The sequence below is a fragment of the Mirounga leonina genome, unplaced genomic scaffold, assembly GCF_011800145.1.
Source record: "Mirounga leonina isolate KUSES-001 unplaced genomic scaffold, KU_Mleo_1.0 Mir_82, whole genome shotgun sequence".
Taxonomy (NCBI): domain Eukaryota; kingdom Metazoa; phylum Chordata; class Mammalia; order Carnivora; family Phocidae; genus Mirounga; species Mirounga leonina.
In genome coordinates this window covers 43,975,552-43,994,580 of record NW_023270825.1, presented here as the reverse complement: position 1 = coordinate 43,994,580, position 19,029 = coordinate 43,975,552, and the positions used below count along the sequence as shown (strand labels likewise).

Below are 19,029 nucleotides of genomic sequence, written 5' to 3'. Positions count from 1 at the left end.
TTTCTCCCATGGTTCTTTCTACTTCATAGACATACAGAAGTGTGAGAGATCCTACGATTCGTCTGGTCACCTCCCACCCAATACTGGGTCATCCCCAACAGGTGTTTGGCCAGCATTTGCTGGAACATTTTCAGATAAGAGGAATTCCCTGGGTCAGACAACTGCTCTGTTTTTAGAGCATTCGTTTTTTTTACCCTAGGGACTACATGGAATGAATTTAATCCCTCTTTCACATTTATGTGAGAAAGCACTTATCCACAGATTAAGTCTCCAATTCTCTCGCTCCTTCACCTCACCCTTTGCTACTGAATATGTCTATCTGTCTTTAACTGTGATGTTGAGCAGTTGGCACTGTGGACAAGGATGTTTCACAGGCATCGGTGGCCTCAGTGCTATATACAGTAAGTAGTCCCTTGGCTGCTGGCAATCACAAATGTGAACCATGGGTCATACGTACTACCACACAAGACAAAGTAAATTTCACCGCATCAAAACTTCGTTTTGTAATTGCCAAAAGTTCACTTTTGTTTCACACTCTTCTTGCTGCTGATGAGCTACTTTAATTTCACTGGGGAATACTTTAAAACAATTACTAGTGCTGTTTGGGATCTTCAGACCAGAGATCAAGTACGTTCCATAAGATACAATCAGTATTTTAACACTTTTATATACATATTACTTCAGGAATTTAAGATTTTATAAGACTACTAAGGAAGATGGGATAACCACAAATCCCACCAGTATCTGAATACTTAAACTAGGAGTTTCTTATGTAAGATAATAAATGCCAAAAGTTACAGCCAGAAAAAAAAGTTTTTTTAGTAAATAAGGGCTGCAATAACAGACTGACCTTCCTCATGGTTTCAGTATTACAACCAAATACAATTTAAAAATCACAGTACTCTATTAAACTTTAAGAAATCACTGAAATTGACATCACCAAATCTTACATTGCTTTTTCTTAATACGAATATAGAGCTTATTCATGAACACTTAAAAAAGTAGAGGGAAAATATTGGCATGGATTAACCAAATCCTTTAATAATCAACTGAACTTTCAAAGTCCATGCTTCTCTCATTTTTACTGCAAATGCTAGTTAAGCCTTCCATGTTTAAAATGCTTAACTACTTTAATACTAAGTATCAAGGGAAAACAATTATTCTGTTAACAGAGAAACATGGAATGGCACTACTCAAAAAAAAAAAAAAAGTAATTTCACACTCTTGGAAAAGTATTTTCTCTACCTAACCTATGGGATAGCCCTCCCTCAAAACAATGGGGGAGAGGAGGCAGAAAGACAAGCTAGAGTCCTGGTCACACAAAAGCCCGAGTTAGCTGCTGAAATTGAATTAACACACAGACTCAGTCATTAACAATAAACTATACAAGGAAACATTTGAGACGGTTTTTATTTGATATACAAAAGCAAAATAAATGAAGCTCTAAGAAGGTAGGACTACTTAAGGGCATCTTCTTTGGACAGTGGTACAGCACCGATCAGATTAACTCAGATTTTAACAAACCATGAGCACAGATGGCTAACTACATTCTACTATGTTTCTGTTAGTAGTTTTAGGGTCTACCTAGTCATCAACCTATTATTTAAGAAATTTTTCTTCTCCAGGCTACGTGAACATGGTAAGCAAAGAGATTTAAATGTTTAGAAAACGTATCGTACAATAAAATTAACTTATCCATGTGAAGATGTTCTCTACATCTTCACGTCCACAATGTGCATTAGTAAAATTAACATAGGATAAAACCTTCACTCCAGTCCCCTAGATCAGTCACTTTATATGGTTAATACTGTTTCCCAAAACTAAGTAGAACAAGCAGCAGAGTTGTTTACTCCTTTTAGATACTTAGCTTTAGGACTCTTCATTTTAATCAAAGGGAAATTGTCCTAAGAAAGCTATTCAACATATCCAGAAACAGAGCCACATTTTTTCTCTTGGCAGCACTCTAAAGATTCGTTCAGAATCATCTTCTGAGCTATAATACTGGTACCAGAGACTCACTGGCTGCTGCTCTGACCACAGATGAGTTTGGTTTCAGCAAAAGAGCTTAAATAATTTGAGACTAACATTAGTAGTTTCCCAAAAGGATGAATATGAGTACTCCTATGAACAATGCTAGACAGGTATCAATATTTTTATCTTTCCCCTTCGAATAGAGTTGTTTTAAAATATTTTTGCTGTCAACATTTCTGTTTTACAATTGTATCATACAACTGATTATTGAGAGATGCACATTTGTGAGTGTTGAATGATATATAAATAAGTAAACTAGATGAATACTTTTAAATACAGACCATTATTTAATTGGGTGGGATAAATCATCACACTGCTATGCCGTAGCCACACCTAAAATGAAAGCTCACACCCCTGCAGGGGATCAGAAGTCATTATTTGCACCATGGCGATAATATTCCATGAACACTGTTCATAAACATATAATTGGAAGAGAAATGTTGTAGCAAGGAAAATATTTTTCTAGTTAAGAATGTATCTACATTTCTATCTCCTTTCTATGCACACATCTGACATATTTTCAAAATATGCTGATTTGGAGAGCAGAGAAGAGCTCTATGAGAGGTATTAGCATGAGTGGTCCTCAGGCCTAAATATACTGAACAGGCTTTAAATGAGACACATACTGCAAACTGCCACGTAATTCACTGCTCTGTGAAAGAACATTATCTGGGGATCTGATCTTGACTGCTAGGTCAGGCAGTTCATGGTATAATCCATGAGGCTTCTCATACGCTTTCATAATACTCGACACATGTCAAAAGTGATTGTCTGGTCATTTCCTATCACTTCCCCTTCCCATGAAAAATAATTCAGACTTCAAACAAATTAGCACTTTGTCCATCGCCTGGGACCCACCCAACTCTCCTCAACCATGGGGCAACTGGACAATACCAGTTAAGCATTGTGAAAATCATCAAACGTCATTAATAGGCTTCTACCTCTACACCTCCTTAGTACTAAAGAGACATATTCCATGATATACTATTATTACTCCATAGAATAACTGCTAAATAGACTACATTTATTATATAAGATTTTTAATTCAGGAGAATCTGTAGTACCATAGCAACAAAGAGTTGTCAGTATAGATACAAACCACAGTGTGGTATATTAATGGTTTCTGGAAGCTGGAAAACTACTCAAGATAAAACAAAGCACATAATAGCAGAAGTAATTGTAACAAGGAAAAAAAAATACCTAAGTAAACAGCTGTCACTGCACAGGGAGCAGGGTGGTAAAGCTGGATGGATTAGGAACCCAGGCTAACTATGCCGCAGCTGGGCTGCAGAAATAACAGAACGTGAGGGCTGCCCAAACCAGATAAACGGGGGCCACAAATTAGATTCTGAGCAAGGAAAAGAGCCAGTAGGATACTGCCTAATGCAAGTACCTTGTTTCTGCTTTCTCCTAGCAAGTGATTTAAGTTCCTAAAATACCAGAAAAGGTAAAGATGGGTAGATATTGTGAGAGCTTCCAGGTACTCAATCTTTTAATCGCTTTCATGCCTGGGAACCAACAACCTACCACTGAGATGGGTAAAGCTCACTGGCAGTCAGTCAGTCACCTTCGAGGAATCAGCTAAGGACTACATATTTAATTTCTGAAGCATAAGAAGGTGGCTTCCACAAATTGCAGCCGGTAAACCCTGCAGAATTTTGAGAATATTCTGGAATACATTATTAAAAGAAGATGTGTTAAAACTTATAAAAGAAAGTAGTGCTTGCTAAGAGACAGCAAAGGCTTGTGAAAATACTTTGACAGGAATGCTAAAGGAACAGCCCAAGAAACCTATCTGGACTTGGCAAGGTCTGTGATGATCAAAAGTACTTGTGAACCAGAAAGAAAAATGAGGAGTGGGTGCTGACATTATTAGGTGGATTAGAAACTGAATGGCTGCTCAAACTCTGAGCACGAATCTTCAGTGCCTAGCAACTGGTCAATAAATAATTTTCTGCATGAACTGACCCAACAGACAGATCCCTCGAGGTGTCCTCCAGACCATAAAATGTAAGGTCTTTAAAGCTTCTCTCATGAAATGGTCTGGCTCTCCTCACTCTTCTGGTTCTACATCCTCTTCTTCAGCACACTCACCCTGTTACTCAATCCCAAGATGTTAACAGCTACTCTCCCAAAGGTGGGGAGGCATTTTCTCACTAGCCGAGAATTCAACAGCATCTAATTCAAGGAGCTCTTAGAGCAGGAGCTCCACAAACTCATCCATAAACTCCCTTGAGCATTATGTGGAATTCCTAGGTATTGGTTTTCTCTCTTTGATCTTTTAAGAAACTTCTGAATCACTTACACTATTTTCAATTGCCTTAACTACTTCATTCCAAATAAAGCACAAGAATTCTTCCCAAAACATGCAAGCCATAATTTACCTACCTTACAAGCAGCAGCAAAAACTCAAATTTAACAAGTCATTTTTCCTTGAAACCTGCTGTTTCAAAAAGGAAAAACAATTTTTTTTAACATTTTAAATGCCACAATAATTTTTTAAATTGGTTAAGAGAAATGATGATGCTGTGCCATCGATGTTTATGAATCCTGTCAAGTGACAACAGAGGGTAATGTGCTTAGCCATTTAAAAATATTCCTTTTTAGATGCAGACATGGTATTTAAAAAAAAAAAAAAAAAACAACTACAAACACGCACATACAATGTCATACTCTACTATTTTTTTTTTGAAATTGACAGTAATATGTCTTCATTATGTATTAAGCAAGTGTAAGAAATAGCTATTTGTAGTCTTTAAAACAATGCACTGAAAATAAGTTAATTTCAGAGTTTTATTGTATTGCACTAAAGGAACAGCAGGACGGTTATACAATGTTCTCTCTCATTCAGTTTTGAAAATCTAAAGTACTTGCAAATTCTTAAGAATACCTTTACCACCAGATTAGAACAGTTAAGTATAATAACCAGTTTCTTTATAAGTGATATCTTACAAATTAAAACACATTTAAAATAGCTTTAAATGCATTCTTCACAAGTAAATCAGCATATATTTTTATATCATGTTCACTTATGCTTAAGAATTAAAGCAAGTATATTACTCTGATGGAAATATGGGAAGTCTCTCATTCATGCAATATACAGGGATAATATTCAAGTTGGAGGGAAAAAAATCCCACTCTTCTTATTTTGTCCATATATAATCACACACATGATAAATGAGGAAACCCATGAAGTTTCCCACAAGTCAGATATATATTTTCAGTTCATCAGAAGCACCTGATATCTACAGCTAATTTATAATTAGATGGCATTTCAATAAAACCAAAATGAGCCCTACAAGTTCCTATATATAACAAAAGCTTCCAATGGACTAAGGATAGTCAATAATTAATGCAATCATTCAAGGGATTATGGCTGTTCCTTAAGGAGTGCAAGTTCAAACCTGTCAACACCAGAGGTAATCATTTTATATTAATTTATACGTAATTCCATTTAAATTCTTTATCCAAGTATAACATATGAAAACAGTCTTTCCACAAGCAAAAAATGTGGAAACATTTAAAAAATAAGGAGTCATTTTTTAAAGTAACTGATCAGATTCCATAGGCTACTCTTGGAAACAGGATCTTGCTGGATAGAATCCCTCCATTTGGTGGCTTTTTGCATGCACTTTGGACCAATTCTTCTGTGTGTTGTTCTAAGAGCTCACCAAAACATAGATCATGCTGAAAAGAAGAAAAAGCCTATTAATTCAAACATTCCTAACTATAAAAACTAAATGCACCAAAAAGTTGAGACTGCTTTACATAGCAAACTGGTTTATGGTATCATGCCACCACAGAGAATGAAAAGACCAATGACCAGTTCACGGTACGATCTCAATTTGCATTTATGGACTTCTACCTAAGGTAGGACTTGCTTGGCTCAGTGCATGTGCTGTGGTTATTCCCTATTTCTTTTCCAATTTTAACAAGTAGAACAGCACAGCTGAAAGCTTAATAAGGGATCAGAGCTTAGAGAAGCAATCCAAACAGTGCACTGTCCTGGAGTTGTCTAATAATAGCAGCGAGCATCTCCGGAGGGCTCACTTCATGCCAGGCCCTCCACTAGATCTTCTATGTATATGACCTCGCTGAATCCTCCAAGCAGTCCTAGGAGGTGGGTACCATTATTATCCCCATTTTACAGATGGGAATGGTCAATTAAGAAACTTCCCCAATAGAAAAAGGCTCTAGACAACTGCAACGGGTTGAAAAAGGGCACAAATGAGCAAAATAAAAACAATAACCATTTAATTCAGGGCAATTCTACCAGAGTGATGTGGGAAAGGCATGGTTCAAAAGCACAGATCTCTAAATGGAAATACAAAACAAAGGGTTGTGCAAACTCAATAAACAATTCAAAGCAGAAATGAAATGACCTAGTGCCACCATCTCCTGGTGAACATTTTCCCACAACTTTACATCTCCAATTTTATCATTTATTCAATGATTCATGTCTTTCTTTCAACAAGTATGTCTTTTTTTTTTTTTTTAATTAAGTAGGCTCCACACTAGCATGGAGCCCAATGTGGGGCTTGAACTCATGACCCTGAGATCGAGACCTGAGCTGAGATCAAGAGTCAGCCACGTAACCGACTGAGCCCCCCAGGCGCCCCTCCACAAATACATCTGAAGTGCCTGCTATATGCCAGCACTGTTCCAGACATTTGTTAAAGAAACTGAAAAAATGAAAGTTAGCAGGAAATGAAAATGACACCTGGCATTTCACTTTTCAGGACTTATTCATTATTTCTGTTTCATAAATGAGCACCTGTAAATGCACTAAAGGATACTCATTTTCACAATTATAACCTCTAAAAGCATAAACATACCTTTTTCATAAATTTCGGTCTAGCACTTCATCGTCTTCCATAATAGAAACTTATATGATACAAAGAGAAATAAGAATATAAACCTACCATCTAATACTTAGCAAGTTTTCAAGTAACAAAAAGGAGAGGGGAATAGAAAGAAGCTGAATGATCACAATTCCATCTTATACAGCCAATCTTCTTCATTGTTTGAAAATCAGGTGGGATGTCTTCTCTGGTTGAATATATGTCAACAAAAGATGAGAAAGTGTATTTATGTAGCTTAAAGAAATATAATTCCACACTTGCGAGGGTCCTTTTCTCATTTTAATGAGAATCTACAGGACACCTAGGGTGGTGGTTCTCAACCAGGGCTGGTTTTTGCTCCACAGGGGGCATTCAGCACCATCCAAAGACATTTTTAGTTTTGGTGACTGGGGGAGAGGAGGTGCTGCTGGTGTCTACTGGGTGGAGGCCAGGGACACTGCTCCACATCCCACAATGCACAGGCGAGCCCCCACAACAAAGATTTATCCAGCCCAAAATGTCAACAGTGCTGAGGTTGAGAAACCCTGACCTGGAGGAATGATAGGAGTCCATCAGGGTACAAAGGCAGAAGAATCGATAACTGCACCATCATATAGGACAGATCTGTTTCTTTCATTCATTCCATTCAGGTCAAGCAAGCCAGAGAATAAAGGGTAGAGCATACAGTTTGTCAAAAATGACAAAAAATTAAACACCATCTCAAGACAGACAGTGAAGCCAAGCAAACGGTTTTTTGCAAACTCACACTTTTTTGCAATCCTCTCAAGGCCATCACTTTGCCATGGAGAATGAGGATTATCCTTCACTGACGCACTGTGTCCGAAAGCTTAGGAAGCAGCACCCCTGCCCAAACCTTCTGCCGCCGACTGCACAGCAGCCGGCTGCCTCTGACAAGTGCCAGTTTATTCCTGTTCAGTGTGCGAGCGTTTGCCGCGTGCACAGCGCCGTCACCGGTCACCACCATTCGAGACACTGAGTTATTCTTCAAGTGGACTTTAAGGTGTTAAGACCATAATGCCTACAAACTTCTTCAGAAGGAAAATGAAACCACATATTCATTTTATTTTTTAAACTTACCCGTATAGGTAGTAAAAAAATGCTAGAAGATAAAAAGCTAATTTGCACCAGCCTTCTTTCTGACAATACGCTAAAATGTCTGCATTCATGATGGTCGTAGGGTCATAGAGTCCTGGTCCGCTCATCACTGGTCTACTCATATACCTGTAATAAACACAGTCGATTAGCCACTCCAAAAAGGAAGACAACCTTTGAGACAGGAAGGAGGGGTTTTCTTCCCAAGTAACATTTGTTGCAATGAGAGGTGGTCCACACAGGGAAGCGTGATTTTAGTTCTAGGGTGGAGTTCTTTCCTCTTATCATCTTAATTTCAAAACAAGAGCTCCTATATGAGACCAGGACAGTTAAACAAGTCCTATCTGGTCTCCCCAACAACTTCATAAATACAAGAAAAAGAAAAATAACTGTAAAAAGGAAGTACGATTTTCTTTTAACTTTTTAACATAATTTTAGGCTTACGGAAGGGTGCAAGAACACTTCACCAAAATATTCCAAATGCTCACATTAACCACACAGCTTTACCCTTCTCTTTTTTGTTTTAGCTCCAAACACGCATTTTTTACAAAACAATTCAGACTCAGTTACAGATGTCATACCACTTGACACCTAAACACTTAAGTATATTTCCTAAAATCAAGAGCAGTGAGGAGGGGCGCCTGGGTGGCTCAGTCGTTAAGAGTCTGCCTTCAGCTCAGGTCAGGATCCCATGGTCCTGGGACTGAGCTCCTCATAGGCTCCCTGCTCCGCGGGAAGCCTGCTTCTCCCTCTCCCACTCCCCCTGCTTGTGTTCCCTCTCTAGCTGTCTCTCTCTGTCAAATAAATAAATAAAATCTTTAAAAAAAAAAAAAAAAAGAGCAATGAGGATTTTAACATTCCTATTTAAAAAAAAAAACCACCTCTAACTCTATTATATAGATCAGACATAACTTTTAAAAGTTATGAAATATGAATATATTTTATAAACAACCAAATTTAAAATCATAAAATAAACATGGAGAAAGAAGTTAGATACACTGTACATTTTGATTTATGTGAAGTTCAAACATGGGCAAAACTAATCCAAGTTGACAGAAGAGGTCACTGCTGTCCCAGGGAGGTGCAGGGGTAACTGACAGGGATGGGGCTTCAGACTTATGCACATTATTGTATGTAAATTAAACCTCACTTTTTGAAAAACACTTTTAAAGAGTAACAAAGTAAGCGCCCTAAAAGGTACGGAAGCAGTGATTTGTTCATCTACTTGATTTTTAAAATACATGCCAACCAATTTTCAGTTTTCATTTAGGTGACTAGCATGCAAGATAACTGTATCAACCATAGTATAATTAAAATATAATTAGGAAAAGTATTAGAAATATATCTAAATATTACCTCCAAATATGATATGCCAAGAGGGGCATATTGAGACCCAGTGTAAGCCACTCGGCTGCACAAAGAAACATGACACAGAAGAAAGCATGGATGAGGTACTCTGGAAGTACAAGCTGGAAGAAAGATACAAGCCAGTTAGCAAAATGCCTTGGCAGTAAGTCAAATGCTAATTTGGAAAGCAGGTGGCAACCAAGTTTCCATAATGAAAAAAAGTTACTGTTTTCTTAGAATTGGGCACAAACGATGCTACTGAGGTCTGTTTCCGTATTTAACTTTTTACCAAAAGCAGAATTACAAGCAAACTGACCAGATGATATAGCTTGCTCTAAAAGAATAAATAGAACTTAAAATTTAAAACTCAAATTCTTACAGTAACAGGTTAAAATATATAAAGTTACCACCCAGACGGTTCAGTTATTTGCTGATCGCTTGGAATACTTTTTCTTTCCACCATTCAGTAATGATAAAAATACAAAAATAAGGTATCTGATCACATGCAACATGATATAAAAAAAATCCACAAAAACAAAACTCCCGTTTAGAAACTTCACACATTAGTGTTTTAAAGCTTTTAACAGAAACTGGGAATGCTATATAAACAATATTTAGCAAACACACATCACATTACCACAAAAGTAATTTTTCAATGGAAAGCCAAAAGCCAATAATCTCAGCACAGTCAGGGGGGAAAGAACACAGATGCAAACGATGTGCATTCTGCAATGTAGGAGGGAAAAGACAGTTCTGAACCATAAAATTGGAATTTTCCCGGTTCCTGAGCTCTGATTCTTACATGGCCTTCCTGTTTCTTTAAGCCTGCTTTCCAATGAACTACACAGACACAGCAGACCAGGAGAAGCTCAGAACTCAAAAACAAAATGATTTTTTTGACTGTAGGTGGTACTAAATGAGAAAAATTATTTGAAGCAAAATGCTTTTTATAAGATGACCAAGAGTTCATGCTTTAATTATCTTTTTCATCCTAAAGACTTCAGCCTAATGACTGTTAAATGAAAGTCCCAAACTTTTCATTGCAAGTTTCAGCTAAATAACTTCCTACAAGTCACAGATGCAAAGCCAGCTTCTCAAATGTCTGCATCAGATCAAAGTAAAATTATATGAATCCTCAGTATCATCAGATCACTCCTGAGAGAAAACCATTGCTGTAGAAATAACAATTGTACTACATATTCAAGCCCACTTTCTAATACTCCCAAATCACTTTTTCCATTTCAAAGCTGTAAAGCAAAGTTTTTTTAATGAATATTTTAAATGAAATCCCAGTAAAACCAACTAATCTACATGACTAACCAGTATCTTCTACAAACTTAAGCAATATAATAAATAACAAAAGATAAACTCTGCATATGTATATAAACTTGTAAATAGCACAAACCATTAAGCCACACCATTTAATTAAGATCAAAATCAAACATCTGCAAGAAAACAAGAAAATGTCCACAGGAAGTCCTTGAAACACAAGGACTGCAACCAGGACAAACCAAGAAAAATAGATATTGTATTAGGAGTTCCACTAGAGCTGTTTATAATGCTAGTTTAAATTACAGGATTTTTCCTTACAGTGTAAGTCTATTTCAGCTCTCTAAAGCAAAGTGATATCTAACAATATAAATCATCATCCACGTTTTCATCCTACACTTCCAGACTGAGATATGGGGAGAAAATGACTTTGAAAGCACAATACCTACTGTTCTTAAACAATATGCTTTAGTAAGAGTGAGACTACAGATAATCTGCAACCCTTCCGGTTCTAATATGAAACACATGCCACACTCCCTTCTCCTCAAAAAAGTCCAGAAACTTTTATAATGCATCTCTTATAAAAACCAGTCCACTCCAATCATTGTTTAATGGTGAAATTTCCCCGTAAGTGGCACAAAAATTAATTCCATTTAGGAACCAATGTTTACACAAAAGCTAGTAGCCAAAAAAATTCCTCATGCAAATATGGCTGAAATGATAGTACTTAACATGCAAATCATAATATTCTCTAGTTAAGGTTCACATTTTAAAAAATAATATTTGTCTTCCCCCATACTTTGGCAGAATTGTCAAAACAAATTTTAAATAGGGAAAACTGTCAGATGCACTGCTAGTAAGCCAATTATCGGCACCCTATCCAAACGCAACACGTGCTGATATAAAACTTCCTTCCAATCTATGCAGCATTAGGAGGTCCCAAGCACATGTCTTTTTTAAGTGAGAATTTCCTTCCATGAAGAAGAGTCAGAAATCACACATTAAATGTAAAAATGAAATTAGTCCCTCTTAAATTTACGGTAAATTAGGGAAATACCAAAGCTTGAGTGTAAAAATCCAGCTGTCTGGGTTCAAATGCTGGTTCTACCTTAGCTATGTGACCTTGTTGGTAAAGTGCTTCAACCTTGCTAAGCCTCAGCCTATTCTCCTATTCATGAGAATATCAATATACCTACCCTTTAGGCAGGTCATGAGCACTGAATGAAAAAGCCCAAGTAAAGATGCTTAGCACAGAGCCTGGTGCCCAGAAAAGCCCTCATCTGATTTCAGCTCTTATCATCCTCATCCTCATTTGGTTATTTGAAGTAATGAAAAGCCAAAGAAGATAGAATACTATTAATGAACAACTGTCAAAAAAAGAAATTTCGGTTTCTTAATCTCTTGGTAACAATTAGTTTCAACGGTAGGTTAAGATATTTTACAATCAACAGTATTACTTTCCAACAAGAAAGCAGATTCGTCACCTATTTTGTTTCGTAAGAGCAGAGAAACAGCTAGTAAGTTAATACTTTTAATTGTACCTACATCAAGTCTCACTGTAGCAGTTCTTTGAAGACAAACTAGAAATCTATCCCATCGCTCATTTTTATCGAGGAAACAATGATAAAGTAGCAAACGCGCTTTATAGACCCTTTTCCAAATAAAATCCCTCTGGCGTGCTAGTGCCTTACAGTTTTACACAACTAAAGCCTACACAAGTTCTCATCTTAAGTAATTTTTAAAGATGAATTATTGTATTGTATTGTTTGGAGACATACCCACTGCTTTCTTACAAACCTTTCAGCTTCTGACCAATTAGGCAAAATCAAACCTACAGACGAAAGGAGAATCTTCCTAAATGAGTAAACTAAATGAAGTCAAAAATATATATATATTTTTGACTTCATTTATCTGCAACCCTTCCGGTTCTAATATGAAACACATGCCACACTCCCTTCTCCTCAAAAAAGTCCAGAAACTTCTATAATGCATCTCTTATAAAAACCAGTCCACTCCAATCATTGTTTAAGGGTGAAATCCCCTAAGCACAATGGAGCCACATTATAACTAAATCCATCCGAGCTCAGAACTTAGTGTAAGACAAGTCTGTCTTAGAAATTTAGAGTGGATATATATTAGAAATAACTATGTAGACATTTGTATACAAATTGTTATCCACAAAATTCTGGCAGCGTGAGTCCAAAGGTCTGCACCAGTGCAAGATTCCAGAACCTAAGGAAAGAGCTATCATCGAGAAGGTTCTGAATAAACATCAGCTGAAAGAGTGAATAATTAATTCCAGAATAGACATAACCAAAGATAAAAGCAGACATGGTACTGAAGACTCCACTTCCAGACTACCTCCCAATAAGTCACAACAGAAGAATCTTCTTACCATCTATTAAAGTCATTTTATGTTAACTAACTTTCAAACACTGCTCCAAATAATTTAATATAGAAGCGCCTATGGCTCTAACATTTTTAAAAATGCATAAGCATTTAACAGCTTTCCCTACTTGACTGGGCCAGCAAGCAAACATTTGCATAAAATGCGAAATTTCATGAAATCATAAACCTCAACAGGCACATGAACGAGGACACCGAACAGAACATTTTACAAATACAAATGCCCTAACCCTCCCCATGAAATGAATGTAGCATTAAAACATTAAACTAAAAAGCAGTACACACCTTTAATGCAATTTTGACTCTTTTAATCTTTTTGACCTTTTCAACTGTCTTTGGCCGACAATGTAAAAAGCAGATTGGAAGAATGTTAGTATGACAGCTGACAAGATCACTGGCAGATTAATAATAGTCAGAATAGTCAAGCAGGAAAAAGAATATTTTTGTAAATTCTGCCTACTTCAAAAAGTACAAATATATCATGCTACTGAGAATATTGGCCATTTTCAAAATAAGTTAAAAGCAAAAACAGTTTAAAAATCTAAAGAAAAATCCTATATTATAACTTACAGGATTCAGGGTATTACACTGGTCTATAGGATTCTTGTAATCAGTCTTCAGTTCATCAAATGCTATAATCTAAAATAAAATTAAAATCAGTTAGGACCTTTAATAAAAAGCAGCAACAAACCTGCCCCATCATCAAATGACAATTGAATAAAGCTAATAAAACAAAAGCAAAAGTATACCAATACTGCATGTACCCATTTATAGTAAATTCACTATGTACTAATAAATCACCAGAATCAGATTTAAAGAACTGAGAACATGTTTATACTAATGTCATTTAAATGAGCTGGTATCACTGTGATAAATATCTTCAGTTTTCAATTTTTCAGTGCCTCTGTTCAAGTCATTTTCTCTTCTTGAAATGATCTTTTCTATCTATCAAAACTTTTCACCCTAAAAACCCTCTTCCTACGTCAACTCCTCTCTGTAGGTTTCCCTGACTGCCTGGGGCAGAAATGATTGCCTACCTGTCTAGTAGCCACAGAGCACAGGGCTTTACAGTGCTACCAACAGGGCATTTCTCACACTGGGGTATCTGTGTACAGGCTTGTGTGCCCCTCACGGTGAGGTATTTTTAATCATCTGTGCATGCCCTGCCCCTGGCACACGATTCAGTGGGACAATAGAGATGGACTCATGCACTTCAGTTTGTTCCCATTGTGCCCAAACACATACATTTCAAAGTCCTGCTTCAATAGGGAAATACAAGAAATGGCCTCAGCATAGAGGAACACCAAATGACTATTAAACTTCACGGCCAGGACCTCCACATAGAGTAGCACCCTTCCTGCGTGGGACAAAAGGCCAAGGTGGAAGCTCAAAGCCAGGCTGTGCTCCTGCTGCCAAGCACCCTGCCATGGACTCTACACCAGGCTCTGCACTGAGGGGCCACATCTGTGTAGGAGGGAGGATTTTTCTGATTCTTCTGCCCCAAGAGGCATCTTGTTCTTTTTTTTTTTTTTTTGCGAGAGAGAGAATGAGAGACAGAGAGCATGAGAGGGAGGAGGGTCAGAGGGAGAAGCAGACTCCCTGCTGAGCAGGGAGCCCGATGTAGGACTCGATCCCGGGACTCCAGGATCATGACCTGAGCCAGTCGCTTAACCAACTGAGCCACCCAGGCGCCCGAGGCATCTTCATCTAATGCACCTAAAGGCATCAGGTAAGCAAGAGCAGCCCTGTTCAAGGCCCCGATAAAAGTGATCAGTCTAACCTCCTTTTGTGTCCTATGCATAGCCCTACACTTGTGGGTGGTTTCATGAGGTCACCAAACAAAACTGAAGAAGAGTAACCCAGGTAAGACCAGCTTCTCACGGTATGAGGAGTCAAACAGTTATAAATGTGATAAGGGGAGAAAGATCTCATCCACTTAGGAAATATATGACAAGAATGTTTCTGTCTACACTCTGGAGAAATGTGGCTGTAACACTTAGGGTCACTTAACACAGAACTTCAAAGTCAAAATGTACTAAAAATCAAAACAAGGGCAACACCCCACTCTGTGGTATTAAGTCAGATGTCAAAATAAGAAGCCAAAGGCACCAAGTTTATAGGAGAGTTATTTTAGTTGCTGTCACTGGTCATCCAGGAGATAAGAGAACTCAATGTGCCTTTCCTCTGGTGGGTTAGGAGTAGTATCTTTGTATGTGAGACCGTGTTACTCAGTATTACCGGTAATCGGGGCACCTGGGTGGCTCAGATGGTTAAGCGTCTGCCTTCAGCTCAGGTCATGATCCCAGGGTCCTGGGATCGAGCCCCGCATCGGGCTCTCTGCTTGGCGGGGAACCTGCTTCTCCCTCTCCCTCTACTGTTCCCCCTGCTTGTGCTCTCTCACTCTATCAAATAAATAAATAAAATCTTAAAAAAAAAAAATATTACCGGTAATCAGTGGAGTTCTATCTTTCTAGCTTTTACTATGCTGGTTTATTTCCCTGTTAAAGTTCCTCACTTCATAAAAAGATGGGTTGTTCTTTTTTTTTAATTTCTAGAATTTTACAAAATCAACCAACCAGACCAAATAAAAATTCTAACTAAAACAGGAATAGAAGAAAATCATTCGACATTAAGATGTAAACTCCATGACAGCAAAGATTTTTGCTGTGCTCACTGCTATGTCCCTGGCTCATACTTAAATGTTCAATCAATATTTAGTGAATGAAAGCCTAGCTTAAAAAGAATACAGAACTCACCAATAGGCATTGCCTTTGCTAATGAAACCTAACACATATAAATGTTAAAAATAGGGCGCCTGGGTGGCTCAGTTGGTTAAGCATCTGCCTTCGGCTCAGGTCATGATCCCAGGATCCTGGGAACGAGCCCGCATCGGGCTCCCTGCTCAGCGGGAAGCCTGCTTCTCCCTCTCCCACTCCCCCTGCTTGTGTTCCCTCTCTCGGTGTATTTCTCTCTGTCAAATAAGTAAATAAAATCTTTAAAAAAAAAAAAGTTAAAAATATAAACATACAACTAGAAGATACTAATTTCTGATTACTTAATGGATATTATTAATCAAATACCTGGCATTTGCTGTGTGATATATCCCCAATGCATCTTAGTAATAAAGTTCAAAATAAGGACTGTCGTTGCAAATTAAATTACTTGCCTATAACAAGATCCAATTTAATAGCGAGTATAAAACTTATGTTTTAAAACTAACTCTTTTGACTGGACATTTTCTTCAGGTGATTTCAAGGGATCTTTTAATGAGTATGTTACTGCATGAGCTTCTGTTTGAAATGTTATAAGCTGGAGTTTTCAAACTCTTCTGAAAAGATTAACCTACTGGCTTTTGTATCTTTTGTGACTGTGCGTCTGGACAAAGACGTTCACAAAATTTCCAACAGAGTGCAAAAACAAAACAGATATATCCCTAAAGGTATCAAACTATGCAATTCAGGATACATTCAAATTTGACGCATGGCTTTAGGGAATGACTTCTGTTCAAACAAACCTATGCTCCCATCTCTACTCTCCACAGAGTATCAATCACATGAATTAGTACTAAACTGACAGATGTAACCAACAGCACAAAAAATATCCTCCATAAAACGATTAATGTAAACAGGATTCTTTGAATTTCTACTTCAAATTTCCAAGTGAATCTTCTGATACTTAAACTACCTAAGAAAATAAACTGAAGGTTATGTAGTTAATAGAAAAATTAAAATTATATACTTTAGAATTTTCAATTTGTTCCCAAAGGATGCATAATCCTCTGAACTACGAAGAAATCCCCAAGGATAAAAGCTCGCCACTAATCTGTGGAGTACAAATGAATTTTTAAAAATTCTATAATAGGACTTAAAATTACCTACTTCACCCGATACATTCTCATTTCAACGCTAAAACTAAGTTACCCATTTTTTTAATTTATTTTTTTTAAGATTTTATTTATTTATTTGAGAGGGAGGGAGAGAGAGAGAGAATAAGCAGAGTAAGGGGCAGAGGGAGAAGGAGACTCCCCCCTGGGCAGGGAGCCCCATTCCGGACTGGATCCCAGAACCCTGGGATCATGACCTGAGCAGAAGGCATACGCTTCACCAACGGAGCCACCCAGGCGCCCCAAATTACCCATTTTTATTTTTAATGCAGTTCAGATTTTCCTTAAGCCAAACAACCTGGTTCAAAATGTAAACAAGGCCCTCCACAGCTTTCTTTCTTAGAATCCTCATCATTTCAAAAAACAAAAACTACCCATCAAGCAGGAAGTGACTTAAATCTGTTTTCTACAAATGGAAGGGAGCCACACATTTCACTTCCACCAGTGAAATGTGGAGCTAGTTTGCATTCCAGATTATCTTTATTTATTGTTCTTCCACCAAAGAGCCTAAAGTGCTCTTAATTTATTGGTTCTTACTGACAAGTATTTTGAGAGAGCAGTTACTGAACAGCCTACCTAAGCATTCCCCACTATAGAGCAGTTAGGTTCTAAAATAATTATGAACATTATCACACTCTTTATCAAAAGAGAATAATTTGTGGTATTCTACTTATGAGATTTTTTTTTTTTTTTTTTTTTTTTACACAAGACACTGCTGCCATTTAAATCACTCTGCCAGGCTATGCTCCATAAGAAATCCTTGTTAATGGCATGATGAAACCTGACTTAAAATTTACATGAATGAACATGTCCAATCATTCAAAAGAGGACTGATATTCCAGAAGGCACTAGAAGAATATGAGGAGGGCAGAAGCAAATATAAGATACATTTTTAATGAATGCTGACTTCAGAAGGCTGCTTATTTTGTGCTAGAGAAACAAGAATCCTTAAAAATCTGTTGCAGAACTGTCATGAGGAACTTACTTGTTCCTTACAGTAGCCAGTAAGGATGTGCTTCTATCCTGCAGCAAGATGTGAGTAAAAGAAAAAAAGAAAGAAAAACTGCCCTAGGGAAGTTTAAGATTTGTGAGCATTTTCGAAGTCAAATTAAAACTACCTCCATTAAATCCAGCTACCCTGAATACAGAGGTGGCTAGGAAGAGTGTCTCTTGAGAAACTCTGGCGGTCAAAGTATGATTTAGGGGAAAAGTTCAGAGATGCAGTCAACAAAGTGATCACTCCAATCTGCATCAAAGTTCACAAGGAAACAATCTGAAAAAAAGGGGGGGGCATTCTACTCGAAGAGCGCCCAACAAGTGCTGAAAATAGAGCTGGAAATTCATCTAAAGTAGGCTATACGATCTCATTTGGGCCATACTCCCGCGGAAACCCGAAAAGAAAGACAATGTGATTAAATAATAGTAATTCGGTAAACTTCACTGCCGCTAAGCACGCAGCATGCCTCCGTGCGCCCTTGACATCCTCCCCGGGGATGCAGGGATGCGGGGATGCCGAGCCCCGGGCCGGCCAAGATCCACGCCAGCGAAGCGCTGTCCCGCAGGGCCCCACAGGACCGCGGCCGCCCCACCCATCCAGGGAGGAGTAGCGGCGCGCGCGGCCTGCGAGGGGACACAGCGGGCGCATCCATCGGGCCACCGCAGCCTGGACCTGCAGCCCCCGGCCCGCAGACGGAGGGCTCTCAGAGCGCTCGCCGCGCGGCCTGCCCCGCTTCGGCCCCATCCCCCGGCGCGCGCACCTCCGGGGGCCGTCGCCGCCCGGGCCGCAGACGCGGGGCGAGAAGAAGCTGCGCCGCCTCCTCGCCCTTCTTCCCCCGGCCCCGGCTACTCACGTGCCAGATGGCGAAGAAGATGAGCGCGGCGGTGAGCAGCAGCGCCAGCATGTAGCAGAAGGCCGCGAACGTGAACGCCATGGCCGGGAAGGAGGAGCAGGCAGCGGCGCCGGTGCCAGCGGAGAAAGGCGGCGCAGGGCCCTCTGGGTAAAACCATTCACTTCCCCCGGCCTCAGCCACGACCGCCGCCGCCGCTGCAGCCGCCGCCGCCGCGGCGCCCGCCCTCTCTGCGCGCCTGCGCACCAGCCGAGATGCGCCGGCGCCCTCTGAAGGCTGAAGCCTACGACGC

At 38.8% G+C, this 19,029-nt stretch overlaps 1 protein-coding gene across 1 annotated transcript; it reads right to left on the bottom strand.

Moving 5' to 3' along the window:
• Nucleotides 1-4,806: 4,806 nt before the first annotated feature.
• Nucleotides 4,807-18,955, bottom strand: CNIH1 (cornichon family AMPA receptor auxiliary protein 1). Its single transcript, XM_034993375.1, has 5 exons — nucleotides 18,741-18,955; nucleotides 13,578-13,646; nucleotides 9,342-9,454; nucleotides 7,971-8,114; nucleotides 4,807-5,718 (listed from the first exon to the last, which is right to left on the bottom strand). The coding sequence occupies exons 1-5, from the start codon at nucleotides 18,819-18,821 to the stop codon at nucleotides 5,691-5,693; spliced, it is 435 nt and encodes a 144-aa protein (XP_034849266.1). The 5' UTR covers nucleotides 18,822-18,955; the 3' UTR covers nucleotides 4,807-5,690.
• Nucleotides 18,956-19,029: the final 74 nt, after the last annotated feature.